The sequence below is a fragment of the Amphibalanus amphitrite genome, unplaced genomic scaffold (assembly GCF_019059575.1).
Source record: "Amphibalanus amphitrite isolate SeventyFive unplaced genomic scaffold, NRLGWU_Aamphi_draft 000870F_arrow, whole genome shotgun sequence".
Lineage (NCBI taxonomy): Eukaryota > Metazoa > Arthropoda > Thecostraca > Balanomorpha > Balanidae > Amphibalanus > Amphibalanus amphitrite.
The window spans coordinates 137145-157975 of record NW_024882364.1 but is presented as its reverse complement, the minus strand read 5'-3'; the positions used below and the strand labels follow the sequence as shown (position 1 = coordinate 157975).

General features: G+C 55.5%; 1 protein-coding gene and 2 non-coding genes across 3 annotated transcripts; 1 reads left to right on the top strand and 2 right to left on the bottom strand.

The window, feature by feature from the left end:
• The first annotated feature begins 463 nt into the window (after positions 1-463).
• LOC122367429 (angiotensin-converting enzyme-like) lies at positions 464-14512 on the top strand. Its single transcript, XM_043340488.1, has 22 exons — positions 464-722; positions 1113-1235; positions 1843-1966; positions 4167-4340; positions 4718-4812; positions 5155-5297; positions 5546-5673; positions 6552-6787; positions 7020-7309; positions 7898-8055; positions 8309-8538; positions 9041-9217; positions 9975-10077; positions 10416-10562; positions 10845-11045; positions 11273-11367; positions 11578-11750; positions 12076-12200; positions 12514-12659; positions 12813-12910; positions 13264-13624; positions 14077-14512. The coding sequence occupies exons 1-22, from the start codon at positions 564-566 to the stop codon at positions 14251-14253; spliced, it is 3663 nt and encodes a 1220-aa protein (XP_043196423.1). The 5' UTR covers positions 464-563; the 3' UTR covers positions 14254-14512.
• A 3864-nt stretch (positions 14513-18376) lies between these two features.
• Positions 18377-18447, bottom strand: Trnag-gcc. Its single transcript has one exon. It is a non-coding gene; the product is annotated as a tRNA-Gly (tRNA).
• Positions 18448-20310: 1863 nt separating this feature from the next.
• Trnag-gcc lies at positions 20311-20381 on the bottom strand. The gene has a single exon. It is a non-coding gene; the product is annotated as a tRNA-Gly (tRNA).
• Between the last annotated feature and the right edge of the window lie 450 nt (positions 20382-20831).

The following is a 20831-nucleotide window of genomic DNA, read 5'->3' as shown; positions in this document are numbered from 1 at the left end:
ACTACAACATTGATAAGTTTTGAATTGGAGCTCCTATGACAGACGAAGCTGGAAATGACGTTTGATCTGCTGGATGTGCCGAAAAGTTCATATTTAGGAGGCTGGAACGTCAGAAACACGGAATGTTGTTTGTGCTCGGGTCAGACAAGGTCTTAATAACCATTTATTGAAGTAAATCGGCCGGGAAAATGAGCACGATCAAGGAGGATTTCACACGCACTGGACATTCAACTGGAGAAATTTTGAAGAAAGGTGACAGGCCTGTCATAAACGTAGGCACGAGTGTCATACGAAGCGCATTGACCGAACGCTCTCAGTGGATCAGGTTTCGTATGAGCACCGCCGGCGGCACCTCTGCCGTCGGTTTATCCGCCGTGCGCCGTCGCGATCCCCCGCCCCCGGCCGCCGTAGCCGCCCCTGCCCGCCCTATCTGTCGGCCCGCGGTGCGCCGGCGGCGGCCGACCCAGCCGTCATTAGCGCGTCGGGACCGGCGGTCGTCTGTTGGTCCGGTCTGCCCGTGACCGTCGTCTGTTCTGTCCGTTCGACCCGCCCGTGGTCTCAGCATGCGCGCCGCGGCGCTCGCCTGCTGCCTGCTGGCGTCCCTGGCCGCTGTGGCGCTGGGCGCTGCCGTGCCTGCCTGGAGCGACTCTGTGCAGCACGAGTATGACCAGCTGGTGGCCGAGGCCGGTCGGGAACGCTGGCAGAGGCAGCACGGCGCACAGGTGAGAATCCGGGCGGCCTGTCCCGGCCAGTGAAAGAACACCGCTCTCACAGGCAGTGCCGCATGATTTACAGTTTTACAAGGCTAGACGTGCTCTGCTCTAACAGCAAGCGTGTATTTATATTGCTAAAACATAATCATTGCGTATTGTTACTACTTATCATGATGACATTGTCGTAGTTAGTAAGGAATAAACAAAATGGAACGAACGTCCAGATGAAACCGTGGTGCCCGTTTTGGGCTATCGGTATTTCTTATATCTCTGAACCCTGCATTTGGTGTCATTCATCATTCAGTCCATCACCTCCAGTCCTTCGGGCGTTAAACCCCTCCCAGTTGACTCGGTGACAGTCCTCTGACCCCCTGTGACCCCTACTCCGCCCGGTCACAGCCGGGAGAGGCCGAGCTGCGTCTGGCCACGCTGTCGGCGGCGTTGCTGACCCGACTGAAGGAGCAGCCCCACAACTGGGAGACGGTCCAGAGGCGACTGCAGCTGCAGCGTAACGCCGCCACGGTGAGGGAATGCACGCAGACACGCACACACGTACGCACATGTGTGCTTGATACGGTAACCGAACGGCCTTCGGTCTACTGCACATTTGCAACAAGTCTTCACCTGTCAAAACATATTGCATTTTGTCGTGGGCTACTCAGTCGCCTTGCTGCAGCCAATTCACATCGCGGCACATGCTAGAAGAAGCGCGCTCTCATTCTTGGTTGGTTTTGCACGAATCGCCGGTCGCTGTGATTAGTGGTTTGGTGTAGAGGGTGACGGATGCAGTGTGATAGGCCGCGGATGTTGTTGCTGGCTTTCTTGTTTAGATCAGGTGACCTTACTTGGCCCACCGTCCCCTCGATTAACTAGCCATCGGTACGTTGCATTTTACCTTTGTCTAGCCCTGTGTCGACCAGTAGCGGTGTCGCTAGTGCTGATTCGGTTGTGTGACCCGACCGTTGGCCATTGTTCCGTGTGACCACTGTGGCCTGTGTCAGTGTACCGAGTACCGAGTACTGAGTCGGCTACATGACCCGGCCGGCAGCCAGTGAATTGTATTTGACCGCTGTTTTGGCCGGTTGCGATCTTCCAATTGTTGAGACGGCTCTGTGTACCCGGCCGTCAGATGAACCTGGGCAAGGTGGAGCTGGACGGTATGCTGAGTGTGGACGGTGAGCTGCGCCAACAGAAGGTCTACGACGCCCTGCGGGAGTACCTGACGGCCCAGGGCGCCATGGCCACTGCTCTCGGTGAGTAGATCCTCCGACTCGGAGTGTTTGTGTTACCACTGTGCCGTGTTACTGAACTAATCGACCTCAATCCCTCAGTCGATTCAAACTCACGTGCACGCGGGCAGAAGCTCTGGCTGTTGTAATAACGAGCCAATGTTCTGCCCTTTAAAGCGAATCTATGCTTTGCGCTTAGTGGTACGCCTGGGTTTCGTTTTCGGCAATCGGTGGTTTTAGTCCTTGGCGTTGTTAAGATATGGTTTTATGTCCAAGTCACCTTATCTGATCAACTTTTAGCTCATCCTCAGTATTTCCCTTTGGCATTATATGATATCTAATCGGTGAAGTTTCCCTCCCCGTCCTCCTGGGGGGGGGGGGGTATCTTTAGTGGGGGTCCCGTGACAGCAGTGACGCACTTGTACCGCGCGCCGGGCCGGGACGGGACGGCCGCCTCTTGTGTTCCACTGATACATTATCGGGACGCCTCTGAGTGGGCAGATACCGGTACCGGCAGACAGGGACACGGTGGGACCGCCTGACCGAGGAGATAGGGGCGCAGGAACACCTGACTTGGGAGGCAAGGAGACAAACCACCTGACCTGGAGAGACAGGGGGAGACAAACCACCTGACATGTGACACAGGGGAGACAAACACTACCTGACCTGGAAGATATGGGACACAGGACCGCCTGACCTGAGAAGGAGGGGAGACAAAATAACCTGACCTGGGAGGCAGGGAAACAAACCATCTGACCTGGAAGGAAGGGGCACAGGAGCACCTTACCGGGCTGAGGGAAGACAAAACCACCTGATCTGGGGAGACAGAGGAGACCAGATTACCTGACCTGAGGTTCGGGGAGACAATAGCACCTGATCTGGGAGACAGGGGAGACAAAACGACCTGACCTGGAAGACAGGGGAGAAGGAGACAGAGGAGACAAGAGTACCTGGCCCGGCTGAGGGGAGACATAATACCTGACCTGGGAGACGGGGAAGACTAGACCCCTGGCCGGGCTCAGGGGACACGTTCTGCTCTGGTCTACAGGGCAGGCGTCACTGACCTGCCCCACAGGATAAACGAGACAGCTGGTCTAGGAATACGGGTTTAAACATGCACTTGACTCTGGAACATGGGGCTTCGAGCCTGTGAAGTACGCTACACTGAGCGCCTAGCCACATGAAGGATAGCGTACGCTTGTGGTTGAATGTTTGACTTTGTGTCACGGTACATACTCGATAGGTCGCACTTCACTCATTGTAATGTATGTCTGGGGTATTTAAGTAGGAAAATGCGGAACTACATAGCTCTGGAACCCTGGTCTTTTACTTAGGAAGCTAGCTACATTGCCATCATTCTACTGTAAATCATGTTTTCACTTTTCTGCGGAGATAGACATACTCTTCGAGTGTAATGCCTTCCCTGTGCCGGGGAGGTAATGCCCCTTTTTTCATCCAGATAAAAAGTCGTTTGATGTCCTTGAAGCAGTAAATTTTACGAACAAATAACCTTGCTATCTGGGTGCAACACTTGATCTGTGGTATCAAGTGCTTGAGCGTTGCGTTCCATTTACTGATCGTCGGGCTGTATTTCAAACCACTCAGCTCAAGTGAAGTGCTCGCTATCTTCACCTCATATGAGGACATTGATGCATTGCACAACGGATGCGGTTTTGATAGTGTCAGCCCAAATCAACGATTGCGTTGACGGCATAAGTGATTGCATCCTATCAGATTGAGAAAACCTAACCACAGCTCTTTTCTGTGACCACTTCATCCGAACTAAGGTTAACCTGTTTCAGCATATTTCTTTTTAACTTTCCGTCGCTCTTGCTTACCACGTTTGCGGCTCAGATGTCAAATCATGTCTAGTGCTGACTCGCTCCCGTAGGTAAGAATCCTTGCCTGGACTGACCTGTCCCACAGGCACATGGTCCCCAACCAGTGCAGGTATGACCCCTGCTTTTGTTTTCTGAGCTATGTTGACTGTTCATGCGGGTATGAACTTGGCCTCCCAGCTGTGGTGAAATTGTGTTGGTAGTATGCTCTCTGACCCGGTCCGCCGTTCCCTTAGGTATGGAGTCGGCCTCCCAGCTATGGTGAGATTGTGTAGCCTGTGCCCTAACCGGGCTGCATGTTCCACAGGTATGGAGTCGGCCTCCCAGCTGCGGTGAGGTTATGCAGATGAGGTTATGTTCTCTGACCCAATATGCCGTTCCCGTAGGTATGGAGTCGGCCTCCCAGCTGTGGTGGGCGCCGTTCACCACCGGCTCGGGTGAGGCCCGCTCGGAGCTGCAGACCCTGTGGTCGCGCACGGCGCCGCTGGTCTCTGGTCTGCTGGAGCACCTCCGCAGCCTGCCGGCGCCGGCCGGTGGCTCCGTCACCGACCTCGTGTACGGTACGTGCCGTCCCGCTCACCAGTCCTGCCGAGTGGTGTTAGTAATGCCGTCGGGTAATGTCCAAAACGATGCCGCTGTTTATAAAATTGTGGTACACAACTAAAAGGTGTCGTTTGAAGGCCATCACATCTATGACGCTTAGACACCAACATAGCTATTCACCCGGTCGCTATAAGAATGTATGTACATAGCTATTCAAAGATCACCCGTCTCTCGCGAAGTTCGCGGTGTTCACCCGTCTTTCTCGGAGTTAACCCGTCTTTCTCAAAGTTCTATTAGCTATCTCGTAGTTCATCTGACTCCTCGGAATGTATCATTTTTCTGAGCTCACCCGTCTTCCCTCGGGATTAACCTGTCTCTCTATCTCCGTCGGCAGCGTGCGCGGCTCGTGACGATTGTGCCGAGCTGGTGAAGCTGGCGCTGCCCTACCCGGACGTGGCTAACGTGGTATCCGACCTCCTGCGGGAAAAGGTGAGAGCGACCAACAAACACCGGCCGGGCTCGACTCCTCTACATGTTCAGAACGATCGGGGGCGCCTAATGACCCGTAGTTGACGCGAACCTGAGTGTATTGCTTGCACGCTGACTTGCCCCCGGTTATGCGCCATCTATCACGCTGCTGGGCCGGCAGGCTGCTGGATTGGCTCTCTGTACCGTCCAGCGCCGACCCTTTTCTGTCTGTGATCTCCGGCTTTAAATAGGTGATCTCCCAGTGTCTGTATTCCATTATTGACCTGTAATCTCCGACTTTTCTTTCGGCTAGTGACCTCCTGTGGTCCCGGCTCTGAGACCGACATCTGACCTCTCCGCCAGGAGCTGAGCACCGAGCAGCTGGCTCGGCTCTCGGAGCAGTTCCTCGGGCTGCTCGGTCTGCCGGCCGCCCCGGCCCGCTTCTGGGCCAACTCTGAGTTCCGCGCCGCCGCCGCCGACTGCTCCAGCTATGTGGACGCCGACAGGTGGGTGTAATGAACCGACACCGGAGGCCCGTGTTAGGCGAGAACGAGGTAGCTGCTGAATGGACCTTAATGTTGTGAATGTCTCGTGCTAGCAACTGTTTAGCAGGGTAGATTTTTGCTCAACAAATATAACAAACTTCGTCTACCTAACTTTAAAAAGTCTTATATAGTAGGAAAATGGTGAAAAATCGTAACTTTTCGGTACCTATTGTTGATGCTCTGACCCTCCCTCCCTCTCGCTCACGCAGGATGCGTCTGTGCGCCGACACGAACGCGCAGGGCCTGCGCTCGGCGCTGTCCCTGATGACCTCTGCCGAGTACCTGCGGACGGCCGCCGCCGGCCAGCCGGCGCCCTTCCACACTGCACCGTTCCCCGGTAGGTGGAGACCCCGAGAGCGCTCAGCGGTGCTCCTCTTCCCACTAGCATCGCTTTACGGTGCCTTGCCTCGAGGCTACTCAGTGGGTGGCTCACACCTGCGAATGCCGTGTCGGCTAGGACTGTATCACTATCACATGTCTCGTTAGCTTCCCTGCTGTTGTTTCTTAAATGGATCCGTAGATGTTCTTATTTGGTTATCGCTATTTCAACAATAAATGTTCGTCTACTGCGGCCCGCTCTCAAGCTTGCCAGGGTGTATCGCATTGGGTCTTGTACCATCTGGCATTGCTGTCATATATTGTTGCCGTACCTGCAGGACGTGGACTTTGACTTTGTTTGGTGTTCCCTCCTTGCAATTGGTTTCGTAACGCGGGGTTTGAGTAGAAGCGCATTGATAGTGTAAAGTATTTGTTTGTAGGGCTCTACAGCTGGGAAAAAACAAGTTTTCGTTTCAATGCAGGTGTCCATTTTGTAGCAGATGCACCGTGCCCTTGTATAAATGTGTACCTACACACTGTAGTCGATGTTTTGCTGCAGTGTTTGCCTGTGATGTTAAGCTTCTTGTCAGCGTGGCCTTGCCGCAGTATATTCTGGATTGGCTGTTTGTACGTCTGTTGCGCAGTATCTAAGCGTCTAGCTGTGTGTTCCGTGCCTCAGTGTCATGTATGTCTGTCTGTACTGTGTGCCGAAGTGTCTGTCTGTGCGTCTGTACTGCAGTGTATGACTGTGTCTGTGTGTCCGTGCCGCAGTGTCTGACTGTGTCTGTGTGTCTGTGCTGCAGTATCTGAGTGTCTGTGTGTCTGTACCGCAGTGTCTGACTGTGTCTGTGTGTCTGTGCTGCAGTATCTGATTGTGTTCCTGTCCGGCGCCGGCAGGGTTCGAGCGCGCCGTGTCCGAGTGCGTCTCTCTGCTGGCGCTGCAGCCCTCCGTGGTGCAGCAGCTGCTGTACGGATACCGCTCCGACGAGGCCTCCTCCAAGGCCCGTCTGGCTGTGGTGAGCCTGTACCTGGCGCGCGGCGGCCGCTCGGCCGGTCAGGCCGACGCCCGCTGCCATGGCGACATCGGATGCCAGCAGGCCGCCAACGCCGTGATGGAGGCGGCTGTCACTCAGGTAAGCGGCAACGAGGCCGCCGGGCCATCTCGACCGCCTGCCACCCGGCCAATTCATATCCACTCACGTATCAACGCCACTCTTTATATTATTAACCTACACTTTCTTTCTTATAATAACATGCAGCGTGAACTGGCACCGCTTTGCCATACCGTCCTTTGCTGTATGCCCCATGACTCCCAGTTGATTCTATATTCGTGGAGCCCTGACCGTTCTGACCTCTCTGCGACAGCTGCTGCCAATCAGCTACCACGCAGCCTCGCTGCGCTGGCTGGAGGCGCTCGAGGCGGCGCCGGCCACCGACGCTGACGCCACCTGGCGCACCGAGATGAGCTCTGCTCTCGGAGCGCCGGCCGCCGCCGCCACGCCCTCCCAGCTCGACAAACACTTCTACGACGCCGGACGCCACATCGCGCGCGTGCTGGCCGGCGTGGCTGGCTTCCAGTTGCATGCTGCCGCCTGCCCCGAGGGCACGGCCCAGTGTCTGCCGGACGGCGCCGAGGCTGCCGGAGCTCTGATCAGGTAGGGACGCCTCCAGAGGCGGCTGAATGTCAGTGGCGACTGGTGGCGCCGGTGGGGTGTGGGCACGCAGGCATGTCGGGAGGATATGGGCACATTGTTATGTTTGGCCGTGTGCTGGCCAGTATGTCCGGTGTCCACTGTGTCCTGTGTCTACTGAGCTGACTAGTGATGTCAATTACAGAACATCTGAATACCGATACCAAACGAAATCCCAACATGAACCGTAAGGAAATACCGATACCGAACCAACTTCATAACATGAGGGAAATACCGACTTTTTACAAATTTCTCAGCCTTCTTATACATTAGTGAGGGCTCATAATACCAACAAAATACCAAGTACATTAGGATTGAAATACCAAATGCCAAGTTGGTATCGGTTTGGTATCGGTATACCAAGAACTTGTTAATTGGTATCCGATTGACATCTCTAGAGCTGACCCTTGTATCATGTGTCCGCGGATCTAACCTACCCGTGTTACCCCTGAGTAGACTCTTTTGTTCGATGCCCGCTGATGCGACGAGTATGCGGTGTTCGAGCTGACCCATATTGTTTCTGACGATCTGACCCCTTGCTCTGTCTTTCAGCCGAGTGATGGCGGCCGGTAGCTCTCTGCCCTGGGACCGCCTGCTTCAGGAGACCACCGGACGGGCGCCGAGCGCCGAGCCTCTGATCACCTTCTTCCAGCCGCTGCGCCGTCTGACGGGCGAGCAGCCGCGGCTTCTGCGTACACTGGAACTGGAGGGTGAGTGACACGCCGGATCTTAAGGATGAGGTACCCGCTGGAAATGGAGGATAAGAAACAAAAAATGACTCGCTCAAAGCCTCCTCTCAGTAGTCCCCACCCCACACGTTCTAGAAGTGGTTCGTGACGGAGGCTATAGCGGTGGCTGCACTGTGAGAGGCCTGTGACTGACTGTGACTGTAAGGGCCGATGTATCTCAGCGTAGCGCCGTGATTGGAGGCCACGACTCACAGTGCCTCGCCGCTGTTTTCAGATGACCAGACGCCGGGTGGCTTTGCGCCGGCGGCCCCCGTGGTGCCCGTCCGGCGGCAGGCACCGACCGCTGCCACCGCCTGTGGCAATGTGCCGGTCGACCAGAAGACCCCGGAGGAGAAGGCGCTCTGTCTCTGGAACGACGAGTTCGACGTTTTCCGACAGAACGAGACCGATGCCGAGTGGGAGTTCGGCCTGGACCTGAACGCCACAGAGAACCTGGACAACCTGGTGAGCTGACGGTCGGCGGCCGGACCGCGCCCCAGCACTGCACTCCATCCTCACCGGGCACTGCACTCCTCCTCCCCAGCACTGCACTCCATCCTCCCCGGGCACTGCACCCCTCCTCCCCGGGCACTGCACCCCTCCTCCCCGGGCACTGCACCCCTCCTCCCCGGGCACTGCACCCCTCCTCCCCGGGCACTGCACCCGTCCTCCCCTTCCTCCTCACTCGGGAGTCGAGCACAACGCTCGACTGTCCGGTGTATTAGGGGTTTATCAGTAGAATGTCATCAGCGTGGCAATAAATGAACAGTGTCTTGCTTACAAATATGCTCAGGTCTTCATCCTTCTAGTTGTTACCGAAACTTGTGTTGACATGGCACAATACTTGTAGATACTTAACCATTTTTATTATTATTTTATGCTGTTTCTCCCTGATATTCCTGAAGGCCTTGACAATTCCTCCGATGCCCCAACTACCCCTTATTTTCTCGACTTTCTGTTTTTGCAGGTTAAATATCAGAAGGCTTTCCTTCAGAGGAGGAACGAGGCCCGGTCGTCGCTGGGTGACAACCCCGACAAGTGGATCAATGATTCGTCGAGTACTGACGAGGCGAAGCTGTGGGGCGAGCTGTTCATTCTGTCGGAGAAGGATCTCGGCGCCGCCAACGACGACACGTTGGAGCAGGTGAGTCGGCTCCCAGAGCGGCAGACGATGCCGTGAGTCGGCTGTGAGCCATCATGTGAGTCGGGTGAGTCGGCTCCCAGTGCTGCAGGCGATGCCGTGAGTCGGCTGTGAGCCATCATAGGAGTCGGGTGAGTCGGCACCCAGTGCGGCATATACCGTGAGTCGGCTGTGAGTCGGCTGTGAGCCATCATAGGAGTCGGGTGAGTCGGCTCCCAGTGCGGCAGACGATACCGTGAGTCGGCTGTGTCGGGTGAGTCGGCTCTCAGTGCGGCATATACCGTGAGTCGGCTGTGAGCCGGCACACCCGAGCCGACTGTTGGCGGCGGTATGCTGACTCACGGCTCTAACTAGGCGACCCGTGCTGGGTACTGGCTGACGCGGCTCCAACTGAAGAGCTGTGCTGACTCGTCCCTCAGCTGCTTACAACTGGTGATCTATACCGACTGGCTAGTCGCACGCGGTTTGACTGCTGTGGGATATTCAGTCGTGGTCTAGTCATAGTCTAGTTAAATAAGATTCGTGCACATTTCATCAACATATTTTTGTCATTTATGAATGACTATTTCCTGCATGATTGTTCGATTAAGAGGGACTTTGCATGCCAAGGTTTGGTTTCTTTTTTTGTGAAGCGTAATAGCCTGTCGAGCACCTTAATGCCACTGTATGTTTAGACGGGCATCTGGCCAGTTATTTATACCGACTGGGTGATGCCTTTTACCGGCATTCATCATTTATCCCGACCACTCTGTTCCTTCAGCTGCTGCAGTCGACCGCCGGTCTTCTGAAGGCCTACGTGGGCGTGTCCGTGTGCCCGTTTGACAAACAGAGCTGCGACGACGCCGAAAAGCTGACCATCTGGGGTACGTTCGGCGCGGCTCTGGGTCGGTCGCTTCGTGAGACAGGGTCAATCTCCGAGGATATACGCTTAGTTCGGTTTTTCAAAGCAGACACAAGAGCAGTGTGTCTGTTATAAAGTATGTGTCAGCCTGTTTCCCGTATGTGCTACCGTGTTAGGTGTTGGCCGACTATATGACCGTGTTCGCCCGTCTATGTAACCCCGTTTGCCCGACTGTGTGACTGAGTTTGCCCGTCTATCTAACCGTGTTTTTCTGTCTGTGTAACCACGTTTGCCCGTGACCCGTGTGACCGCGTCTGTGCTCCGCTCGGTCACCGCCACGACCTCCCACTCTGCGCGCAGACCTGCAGACGGTGATGGCCGCCGGATCGATGGAGGAGGAGGAGGCGCAGTACTACTGGCGCCAGTACCGGGCCGCAGCCAAGACTGACCTGCACTCCACCTTCTCCGACTATATCGCCAGGGGTCGCGACGCTGCCAGCCAGGCCGGTAGGTGGTCACGGCCGGCGCGGCTGTTTTTGTAGACTCTGTCCTCAGCTGGGGTTTCCCGGGTAGCCGAGACTTGTCTAGCTGTACTCAGGACCTCTAACGGCACGGTGCAGTTGCCGGCTGTCTCCTTGCCGTGGTGCCACCGCCTCCCCTGGGCCGCTCACTGCCCGGTCCGCGCTGTTCGGTACAAGCACAGAAGCACTGCCGCGCCGTCGCGTCTCTCTGGCTGCCTGCTGCTCCGTCACGTCCTACGGGCTCTGACGCCCGGCCGCCTGTTTCCAGGTCTGCAGCACTACGGTCAGTTCTGGCTGGAGCCTTACGGCTACGGCTCGACCAACGAGACCCTGCTGGAGGAGCTGGCCGACACGTGGGCCGACCTGGACGAGCTCTACCGCAGCCTGCACACGGTGGTGCGCCACCAGCTGAACCAGGCCGGCCTGAGCTCGGCCACCGGCAAACAGCCGCTGCCGTCGCACCTACTCGGTGAGACCCTGTTCCAGTACCTGTCCCTTATCCTACCCCCTTTCTCACGCATACACTCACACGTCGTCAGGAACCGGTACGGCTCTGTCACCCCCATGTACGCCGCTTCACAGCTGCTGTCATTACATCTCCTCTTTATATGTACCCACCCTTCCGAGTCCCACCGACCCCCACACAGCGAGAGAGTTACAGTAACTGACGGCCGCTGTCCCCGCCTCCCTTAACAGGAGACATGTTCGCTGCTGACTGGAGGAACATCTACAACGACACCAAGCCGTTCGACAACTATACTGTGGACATCACCGACAAACTGGAGGAGCAGGTACGGTTCACATGAAGCTGACGGTGCACTCGCCCGACACACAGGAGTAGGACATTACTCAGAACACTCTCTGCGTGCGGGCCAATAGAATCGAATGTGGCACGAATGATGTGATTCGGCTTATCTCGTTTGATAAGCTCGTAAGGTTCCTAATGCAAAACGAAGTGTTTTTACATGTATCGTTAATGACGCGTTGGCGTTTCTTTACAGTCGTACGACATTGTGAAAATCCAGACCGATGCCGCTGAGTACCTGAAGAAGCTTGGTCTAGTTGATGACCTGATGAATACGGAGTGTTTCGGGGATTCCAACTGGGTGGAGTGTGAGAAGGGTCAGGACTGTGACGCCCTGGCCTGGACATCGGGAGTCGACGACTGTATCAAGTAGGTGATTCGGCACATCGCAGCTCGACAGCTTTGTCGCACGTTATGTCCTCTCGGACTCGGGTCGTTTGAAATTTATATGCATGAACTTTTCTTTTCCATTTCCATCAGATTTGTATAAAAACGAATCAAATAATCAATCAGAAAGCTGCAGGTGTATAAGTGGCTAACATTTGCCATTATAATATGACGCCTGATAGGTGATGTCTATAGGTATGAAGTGACGAGTACCTTGCTAAACTTGGGACGTCTGTCTGAACTGAACTGATGGATGCTGGTTGAGCTAATGTCCATGTTCTGACTGCGGCTGTAACTCGCTGTCCAGGATCCGCGTCACGCCGGAGATTACCATGGACAACTACGAACGGGTGCATGCCAAGAGCGCCGAGCTGGCCTACTACCTCCAGTACCGCAGCCTAGACCCCGAGTACCGTACCGCAGCCAACCCCGGTGAGCGACCACTGCCGCAGACCCCGCTCCCGGCGCAGGCCGGTGCGAGGGTCAGGGATCAGCCTGTGGAACAGTAGGACTGGGAGGTGAACCGAACTGAACAGTGTGATGGCAGGTTTTTGACACACTCATGGGGGTCATAACCGGACAGTTAAAGGCACAGTCAGATAAGGTACATGACGTGTGCAGACTGCGTTCGTCCACCGGGTCTGTGCCTGCGCTGACCCTCTGTGAATCTCACTGTGAGTCTATATGGCCTCCCGACTGTCTGACTCTGACTGACTCTGAGTCTGACTCTCGCTCTGACCGGCAGCTTTCACCGAGGCCGTGGCCGGGGCCGTGTCGCTCTCAGTCCTCTCGCCCAGTAACCTGGAATCCAAGAGTCTGCTGCCGGTGCCGATGGCCCAGGTTGACGGCCTATATGACATCGACTTCCTGTACCGGCGCGCTCTCCAGCACGTGAGTAATATTGGTCTCCATCTAGTTACTTGCAACTTGACGTGCACATCGGTGGTCGAGTGATTACCACAATACTTAATATCGCCCTTTGCGGTGTGGTCAAGACTCGTCGATTCAGCCCGCGCCTGATGTATGTACCTGCGTCGTTCTCAGCTGGCGCCGCTTCCGTTCAACTACGTGACCAACAAGTGGCTGTGGGAGCTGTTCGGCAACAGCCTGGACCGCTGGGAGCACCGCTGGTGGGAGCTGAGGTAGGTGCACGGGCTCAGTCGCACTCGACCGGCCGCAGCGCAACCTTCACGGTAGTAGGCCAATAGACCACAGTGCGCTCTCATTGGGACAGTCAGGGGCTTGTGATCCCTTGAAGCTATTTTACCTGCTATTTTTCTGTTTGACCGTCATCATGTTCGGAAGCTGATTGCTGATGGGTATATGGCAGACATCTCATGTCAGTGAATGAAGGAAGGACACAGAAAAACGATGCCCTTTATACCATATCATTTCCCTCTCCGCCAAGGTGAAAAGTGTGCTCAATAATCGATCTCGCCTTTTAACACTCTTCAGTGTTGGCGCTAAATATTGACGCGTCCCCGTACCACCTCAGGGAGGATATCCAGGGCGTGCGTCCCTCAGAGAGCCGCAGCGCTGACGACTTGGACATGCTGGCGGTGCCGGACCTGGCGCGTGACCGACCCGCCTTCCAGCGCTACATGTCGACGGTGCTGCAGTTCCAGCTGTTCGAAAAGGCCTGCGTCGACGCCGGACAATTCGAAATTGATAAGGCGGAGGAGAAGCCCCTGTACCGATGCTCTCTGGATTCCTCCGCCGCCGCCGGCCTGAAGGATCTGATGGCGGCTGGAAACACGCAGCGATGGAAGGCGCTGCTGAAACAGTACACCGTTAACGGCACGCTGTCCTCCATATCGATGGTTCGCTACTTCGCTCCGCTCCACACACATCTGCAGGTGAGCTGGTCCCGCCTCCACCCCCAGGGGCCGTGCACCATCCCGGGAGGAGGGAGGGCGCGCATCCCGACCGACATTGGCCCTGTTTCACGGCCGCCGCCAGCGCGCCGCCATCACACGTGTCAAATTGGGTTTCCATGGAGACATCAACAAACTCCTATCTCCGATATTACCACAATCTGTGACCAGTTTCTGTCAGCTCGCGAAATGCGATAGCAGCGTGGTGGCTGCAATGGCGGTGTCCAGTGAAACACCGCCATTGTCAGCGTTGGTCGATCTCTCACACCACAAGCTGACCCCACCATCTGTGTTACTCAGCCGCCTCGTCTGAAACGCATCAACATAGCTCACCTTCTGCCTGAAACGCACATATACCTAAACATTAACATATCTTCGCCGCCCCCTGTTTCCCCTTCGGCCGTCACTGACCGACAAATGTTCCCTGGCGGCAGAGGGTGATCGAGAGCAACAACCTGGAGACCACGTGGGAGTCCGACCTGGTCGACTACTGGGACGAGGAGGTCGACAACACCGTGCCGATCGTGGTCGGCGTCGTGCTCGGCGTGCTCGTGCTCATCGTCGTCATCGCCTACTTTGTGTCTCGTGTCAGGCGGAACAAGGAGGAGTAGGCGCCGCGGGGCCGGGGGCCGGCCGGCCGTGAGACGCGGCCACCCCAGGGACACGGCGAGGAGTGCTGATTGGGACCAGATTGCAGTGAATGTCGCCGTTGTTTAACTGATCAGTGTAGATAGTGTATGATGTCCAATGAGGCTTCTGATGTTTATGTGGATGTGCCGAAACAAACTATGCTCGTCTAACGTCTTTGATGTGTTGCTCTCACCATACTGCACAAATCTGTCAATAAACCATCGAACAGTGATGTTGAGACACCCGAGTTTTCACTTATGCTTGCTCTGTATAGCTAAATGCTACCTGGGATGGATTTGAATTATGAAGGAAGCATTTCGGGATCGACTGTCGGCACTCGGCAGTGTCAAATTATTGGACGGGTATGATTTCATACAGTCTTCTTTATTCTTGTTTTTATTCATTCTTGCTATGGCAAAAAAAGATCGAATTTCGTTCAGTTCGAACGCTGCGGGAAGGGCAAGTGCCGTTCTGAAACGCGCCCTGAATCTGCAAGACCATGGCGTAGGAAAGTTGACCGTCGTTTCTTTCGTGTTTTTCGCCTCAACCACCCCAAAAATGGTTTTCTTGCTTGGACCGTGCACATAAGAAACGTTTGATGTGGATCAAAACTCAACAACACCCATGGCAGGACTGCGGAGTCGATGGATTTTCGGCGACTCCGACTCCGACTCCGACTCCGGGAAGAATTGTCGACTCCGACCGACTCCAACTCCCGACTCCGACTCCGCAGACCTAGCAGGGCTGCGGAGTCGACAGATTTTCGGTGACTCCGACTCCGACCTCCGGCTCGTGGTTTCTAAATCGACTCCGACTCCGACTCCGACTCCGTCCACAACTGTCGAACCGACCGACTCCGACTCCGACTCCGCAGCCCTGCCATGGGGGTCTGAAAATAACCGTGTAACTCACTGAACTCTATAATGTAACTTCATACCGCGGGCAGGCGTGACAGGCCCTCCGTACTCGTGACGTCATTCCAATTGCTGACACTCCCTTGAGATGCATCATTTCTCAATCCTTGAGTTACACGAATAACACTCGCCGCATTCGCCGGCAAAAACGCATTGTGCTTGGAGAGTAGAATTTCGAATTTGAATTTGAGCGCTGTTCGGCAGCCGGCTATTTTGTGTGCAGGGTATGACGTATTTCGCGAGCCGACGTCACAGGCGGTGACGTCGGCTCGCGCGCGAGCCGAGCGCCAACGACAAACTAACGGGAGCCCTCGGACACCCTCGGGGCATAAACCGCGGAGTAGCATATTGAGCGAGTCTTATAAGGAAAATTCATATATTTTTGTTTCTCAAATGATAATCAGGGTGTCTCTTACCTTTTTACATATCATTTAGGCTTACCTAACACTTCAGTTGCTGTAAGGTGTGTCGCGGTGTGTTTGTTAAGGCAGGGGTGTCGTTTTCCGAAAATGATTGGTAGGGCCCAAAGGCGGCGGACGACCATATGTGACTAGGGTTTCCCAAGGTAGGGTACCCCCAAATCTGCCTTTCTCATCGAATTTCGGCCACTTGTTTTCCACCTTGGTCACTGACAAGACAAACTAAATCTAAAAAAACTTGGAAATCTACGCCATCACCGGACCCGATGCACAAACGTGCAGTTTTAAAGGCACTATTAGGTGTAGTGTTAGCGGAACTCACGCCGTTCTGAGAGGTCCACGCCGACTAAATAGGATGGTTGCGATTAAAGGGCCCAGGGAAGGCTTCGAAGGCCCACGCTGAGTGAAGAATTCGACAACTAACGCTGCTTGCTAAAATAAAAGGATGAGAGTTAGATTATGAGTTTGAGTTTTCGTGATCTGATGATGGAAGGACCTGGCGCTGAACCCTCGGGCATCAGGGTGTATGACTTACTAAAATCAATATGGCCTATTCTGGAGCATCGCGGCACCCCTCCGAAGTCGGTGCCTTCAGAGGCTGGTTTCGGAGACGGGCCAGGCTCTATTAGGGGCCGTCGCGTGGTGTGCGGCGCTCAGAGGCAGCCATGGGCCGTCTAAAACCACTGGTCTTTCGAGCCTCTTGGAGACTTATCCACCAGAGACTTAAGACTCGATCCCAGGACATGACACCTATAATTCCCAGCTACATGTGCTCACCGTGGTTAGAACCTTAGATGTATATTTGCTTAATTGCTTATTGTTTCGTTTTTTTTTGTAAAGTGATGGCTGACAAAATATTGGTAGGGCTCAGGGAACATTGGTAGGGCCCAATTAAACATTGGTAGGGCTCAGGCCCTACCAGGCCTATACAAAACGACACCCCTGTGTTAAGGTGTATCGCGGTATGTGCCTTTTGGTTTATAGCTAGAAATTCGTGTAGCGGTATGTTCTTTATGTTTTCGCTCGCCTTTTGACTCGCCTTTTGACATTTAGAAACACGTCGAGGTCAGCGTAGTCAGAACCGTAAGTCACTGTCGCCCGATCGATTTTAGCCTCAGACCGGGTGACAGGACTTATCCACCTTCGGGCGAGTATATAACCGCAGCGGGGAGTGAGAACGGGGTCAGTGCCTGTACGCCGACCGGGGCCCTGTTTCACCGGTGAGAGCAGCACGCTGCTATCAAATTGCGCGAGCTGACGTAATGTGATGACGTCATACTGCTGACGTTAGGGGCAATTCTGGCGCACGATTGCCGCAATATTGTTTTACGTCATCAGCTAAATGTTCGAAGTTAATGTCCAAATTTTTCCTAAACCCAACTTCTTTTAAATACATCATATTGAAAAAATATATATCAAAAACATATATACTATCATGACTGCGTAAACTCTTACTTTTAGGCTCATACGTCACTTAATGCCGCTGCCAAGGTCGCGGCAATCGTGCGCCGGAACTACCCATTACGACAACAGTATGGCGTCACGACATGACGTCAGCTCGCGAAACGTGATAGCAGCTTGCTGCTATCACCGGTGAAACAGGGCCCAGGCTGCAACGCTGCACCCGACCTCATCCACGCTGCTGGTAAGCTGGCTCGAAGGTAGGTTCCGACTACGCAGGGATGCTGTGCGGGCTCAAGGCACATCCCATAGATAGGTAGGAGCAAGCGGGTGGAGGGTTAGGTTAGCATGCGTGGCGTTAGGGTATTGTTAAGGCCGCCGTCCACTGTGCGGAACGCGTGCGGTCCGTACGGAATTTAACACAGAACCCTATGGGCGCATCCGGTCCGTACGGAAATCGTGTGCGCTCCGTCCGGACCGCATCCGAACGGCAATCAGCTGTTGATTTTCCGTCAGCTCTCCGCATGCGTTTCGGATGCGGTTGCTACGGAGACGGAAGAGTGATGTCCGACGCGTTGAACTTTTCTGCGGAAAACGCATCCGGAACGTCCGGAACAGACGTGGTTTGGGGCCGTATCGGAGGCAAACATTGTGAATTGTACGAAGAATTGGAACTCGATCATCATGAAGTAAGTAAAAATTATTTCCTTAGAATGGCAAGAGTATTCGCTGCTGGTTACTTGCAATATTTTATTTGGTAATAAGTGATAGGAAACATTTATTAGCTCTCCGCATCCGGACCGCATCCGGACCGCATCCGGACCGGATGCGGCGACATTCCGGACGGACTCCGGACGGAATTCCGTCGCAGTGGACGGCGGCCTTTAGGGTAGATTGCGTTCGCGGTAGGAAATAGGCTTCTAAAATGATAACGTCAAATTAGCGCAGTCCGTTATGACCACATCACGAAATTATGAACAATAAATGGGGCGTTGAATTGACCAGATGCTTTTGGTAACGGGATGAGTCGGAGGAGAACGGTGATTGAGCGGAGTCTAACTTTATCGGTACATTAGTAAAGTCATCAATGGCCAGGAGCTTCACTCCTAAACCCATAAGGGCGCGCTACCAACCGCGGCGTGCCTCAAAATGGCGGAGTGATTCACACTGGTACCACGATGCATTGTAACTTAACGTAAAAATAGTAGAATTAGACATTGGGATGTTCGTGGCCCGAGTGGCAGTCGGGCACAGGCTGGGAGACGTCTCAGCCTAACCCGGACATCAAGTAGAGTAGTAGTAATACAATCAGAGGGGAGGCTGCGAAAGGCCAAAAGGACCGGCCCGAGCCCCCCCCCCTACATAAATGGTGCATCGGCCGGGAATCGAACCCGGGCCGCCCGCGTGGCAGGCGAGCATTCTACCACTGAACCACCGATGCCGTGGAGGCTGGTGCGCCGCGCACATCGTCGCCGTGGGGGCGCGCGCACCCAACATGCCGTGGTGGCTGGTGCGCCGCGCACATCGTCGCCGTGGAGGCGCGCGTACCCACCAATGCCGTGGAGGCTGGTGCGCCATCGTCGCCGTGGAGGCGCGCGCACCCAACATGCCGTGGAGGCTGGTGCGCCGCGCACATCGTAGCCGTGGAGGCGCGCGCACCCACCAATGCCGTGGAAGCTGGTGCGCCGCGCACATCGTCGCCGTGGAGGCGCGCGCACCCAACATGCCGTGGAGGCTGGTGCGCCGCGAACATCGTCGCCGTGAAGGCGCGCGCACCCGCCAATGCCGTGGAGGCTGGTGCGCCGCGCCCATCGTCGCCGTGAAGGCCGCAAATCGTCGCCGTGGAGGCTGGTGCGCCGCGCACATCGTCGCCGTGGAGGCGCACACCCACCGAAGCCGTAAAGGCTGGTGCGCCGCGCACATCGTCGCCGTGGAGGCGCGCGCACCCACCAATGCCGTGGAGGCTGGTGCGCCGCGAATGTCGTCGCCGTGGAGGCGCGCGCACCCGACATGCCGTGGAGGCTGGTGCGCCGCGCACATCGTCGCCGAAGAGGACACCGTCGCGCCAGTGTTGCAGGACATAATGAGGCTGCAAAAGCGAAATGCCGCGCGGGGATGCCGATGCTGCGGAAACGCCAAGATGCTGCAGTAGTGGACGCCGCTGCACGATGTTGAGGGACATGTGGACGAAGGAGAAGCTACGGAAGCAGACCGTCGCTGAGCCGTCGCCGAAGAAGAAAACGTCGCGGTGCCGTCGCGGCAGAGGAAATCGTGACGCTAAAAAAACAAAAAAAACACACACACACACGATTGCCGAGCCGCCCCAAAGTAAGGGGATTTAACCCCAGGCCCAAAGAGGGGGGCATTTATGTAAGGTGTGTCGCGGTGTGTTTGTTAAGGTGTATCGCGGTATGTGCCTTTTGGTTTATAGCTAGAAATTCGTGTAGCGGTATGTTCTTTATGTTTTCGCTCGCCTTTTGACTCGCCTTTTGACATTTAGAAACACGTCGAGGTCAGCGTAGTCAGAACCGTAAGTCACTGTCGCCCGATCGATTTTAGCCTCAGACCGGGTGACAGGACTTATCCACCTTCGGGCGAGTATATAACCGCAGCGGGGAGTGAGAACGGGGTCAGTGCCTGTACGCCGACCAGGCTGCAACGCTGCACCCGACCTCATCCACGCTGCTGGTAAGCTGGCTCGAAGGTAGGTTCCGACTACGCAGGGATGCTGTGCGGGCTCAAGGCACATCCCATAGATAGGTAGGAGCAAGCGGGTGGAGGGTTAGGTTAGCATGCGTGGCGTTAGGGTATTGTTAGGGTAGATTGCGTTCGCGGTAGGAAATAGGCTTCTAAAATGATAACGTCAAATTAGCGCAGTCCGTTATGACCACATCACGAAATTATGAACAATAAATGGGGCGTTGAATTGACCAGATGCTTTTGGTAACGGGATGAGTCGGAGGAGAACGGTGATTGGGCGGAGTCTAACTTTATCGGTACATTAGTAAAGTCATCAATGGCCAGGAGCTTCACTCCTAAACCCATAAGGGCGCGCTACCAACCGCGGCGTGCCTCAAAATGGCGGAGTGATTCACACTGGTACCACGATGCATTGTAACTTAACGTAAAAATAGTAGAATTAGACATTGGGATGTTCGTGGCCCGAGTGGCAGTCGGGCACAGGCTGGGAGACGTCTCAGCCTAACACGGACATCAAGTAGAGTAGTAGTAATACAATCAGAGGGGAGGCTGCGAAAGGCCAAAAGGACCGGCCCGAGCCCCCCCCCCCCCCCTACATAAATGGTGCATCGGCCGGGAATCGAACCCGGGCCGCCCGCGTGGCAGGCGAGCATTCTACCACTGAACCACCGATGCCGTGGAGGCTGGTGCGCCGCGCACATCGTCGCCGTGGGGGCGCGCGCACCCAACATGCCGTGGTGGCTGGTGCGCCGCGCACATCGTCGCCGTGGAGGCGCGCGTACCCACCAATGCCGTGGAGGCTGGTGCGCCATCGTCGCCGTGGAGGCGCGCGCACCCAACATGCCGTGGAGGCTGGTGCGCCGCGCACATCGTAGCCGTGGAGGCGCGCGCACCCACCAATGCCGTGGAAGCTGGTGCGCCGCGCACATCGTCGCCGTGGAGGCGCGCGCACCCAACATGCCGTGGAGGCTGGTGCGCCGCGAACATCGTCGCCGTGAAGGCGCGCGCACCCGCCAATGCCGTGGAGGCTGGTGCGCCGCGCCCATCGTCGCCGTGAAGGCCGCAAATCGTCGCCGTGGAGGCTGGTGCGCCGCGCACATCGTCGCCGTGGAGGCGCACACCCAC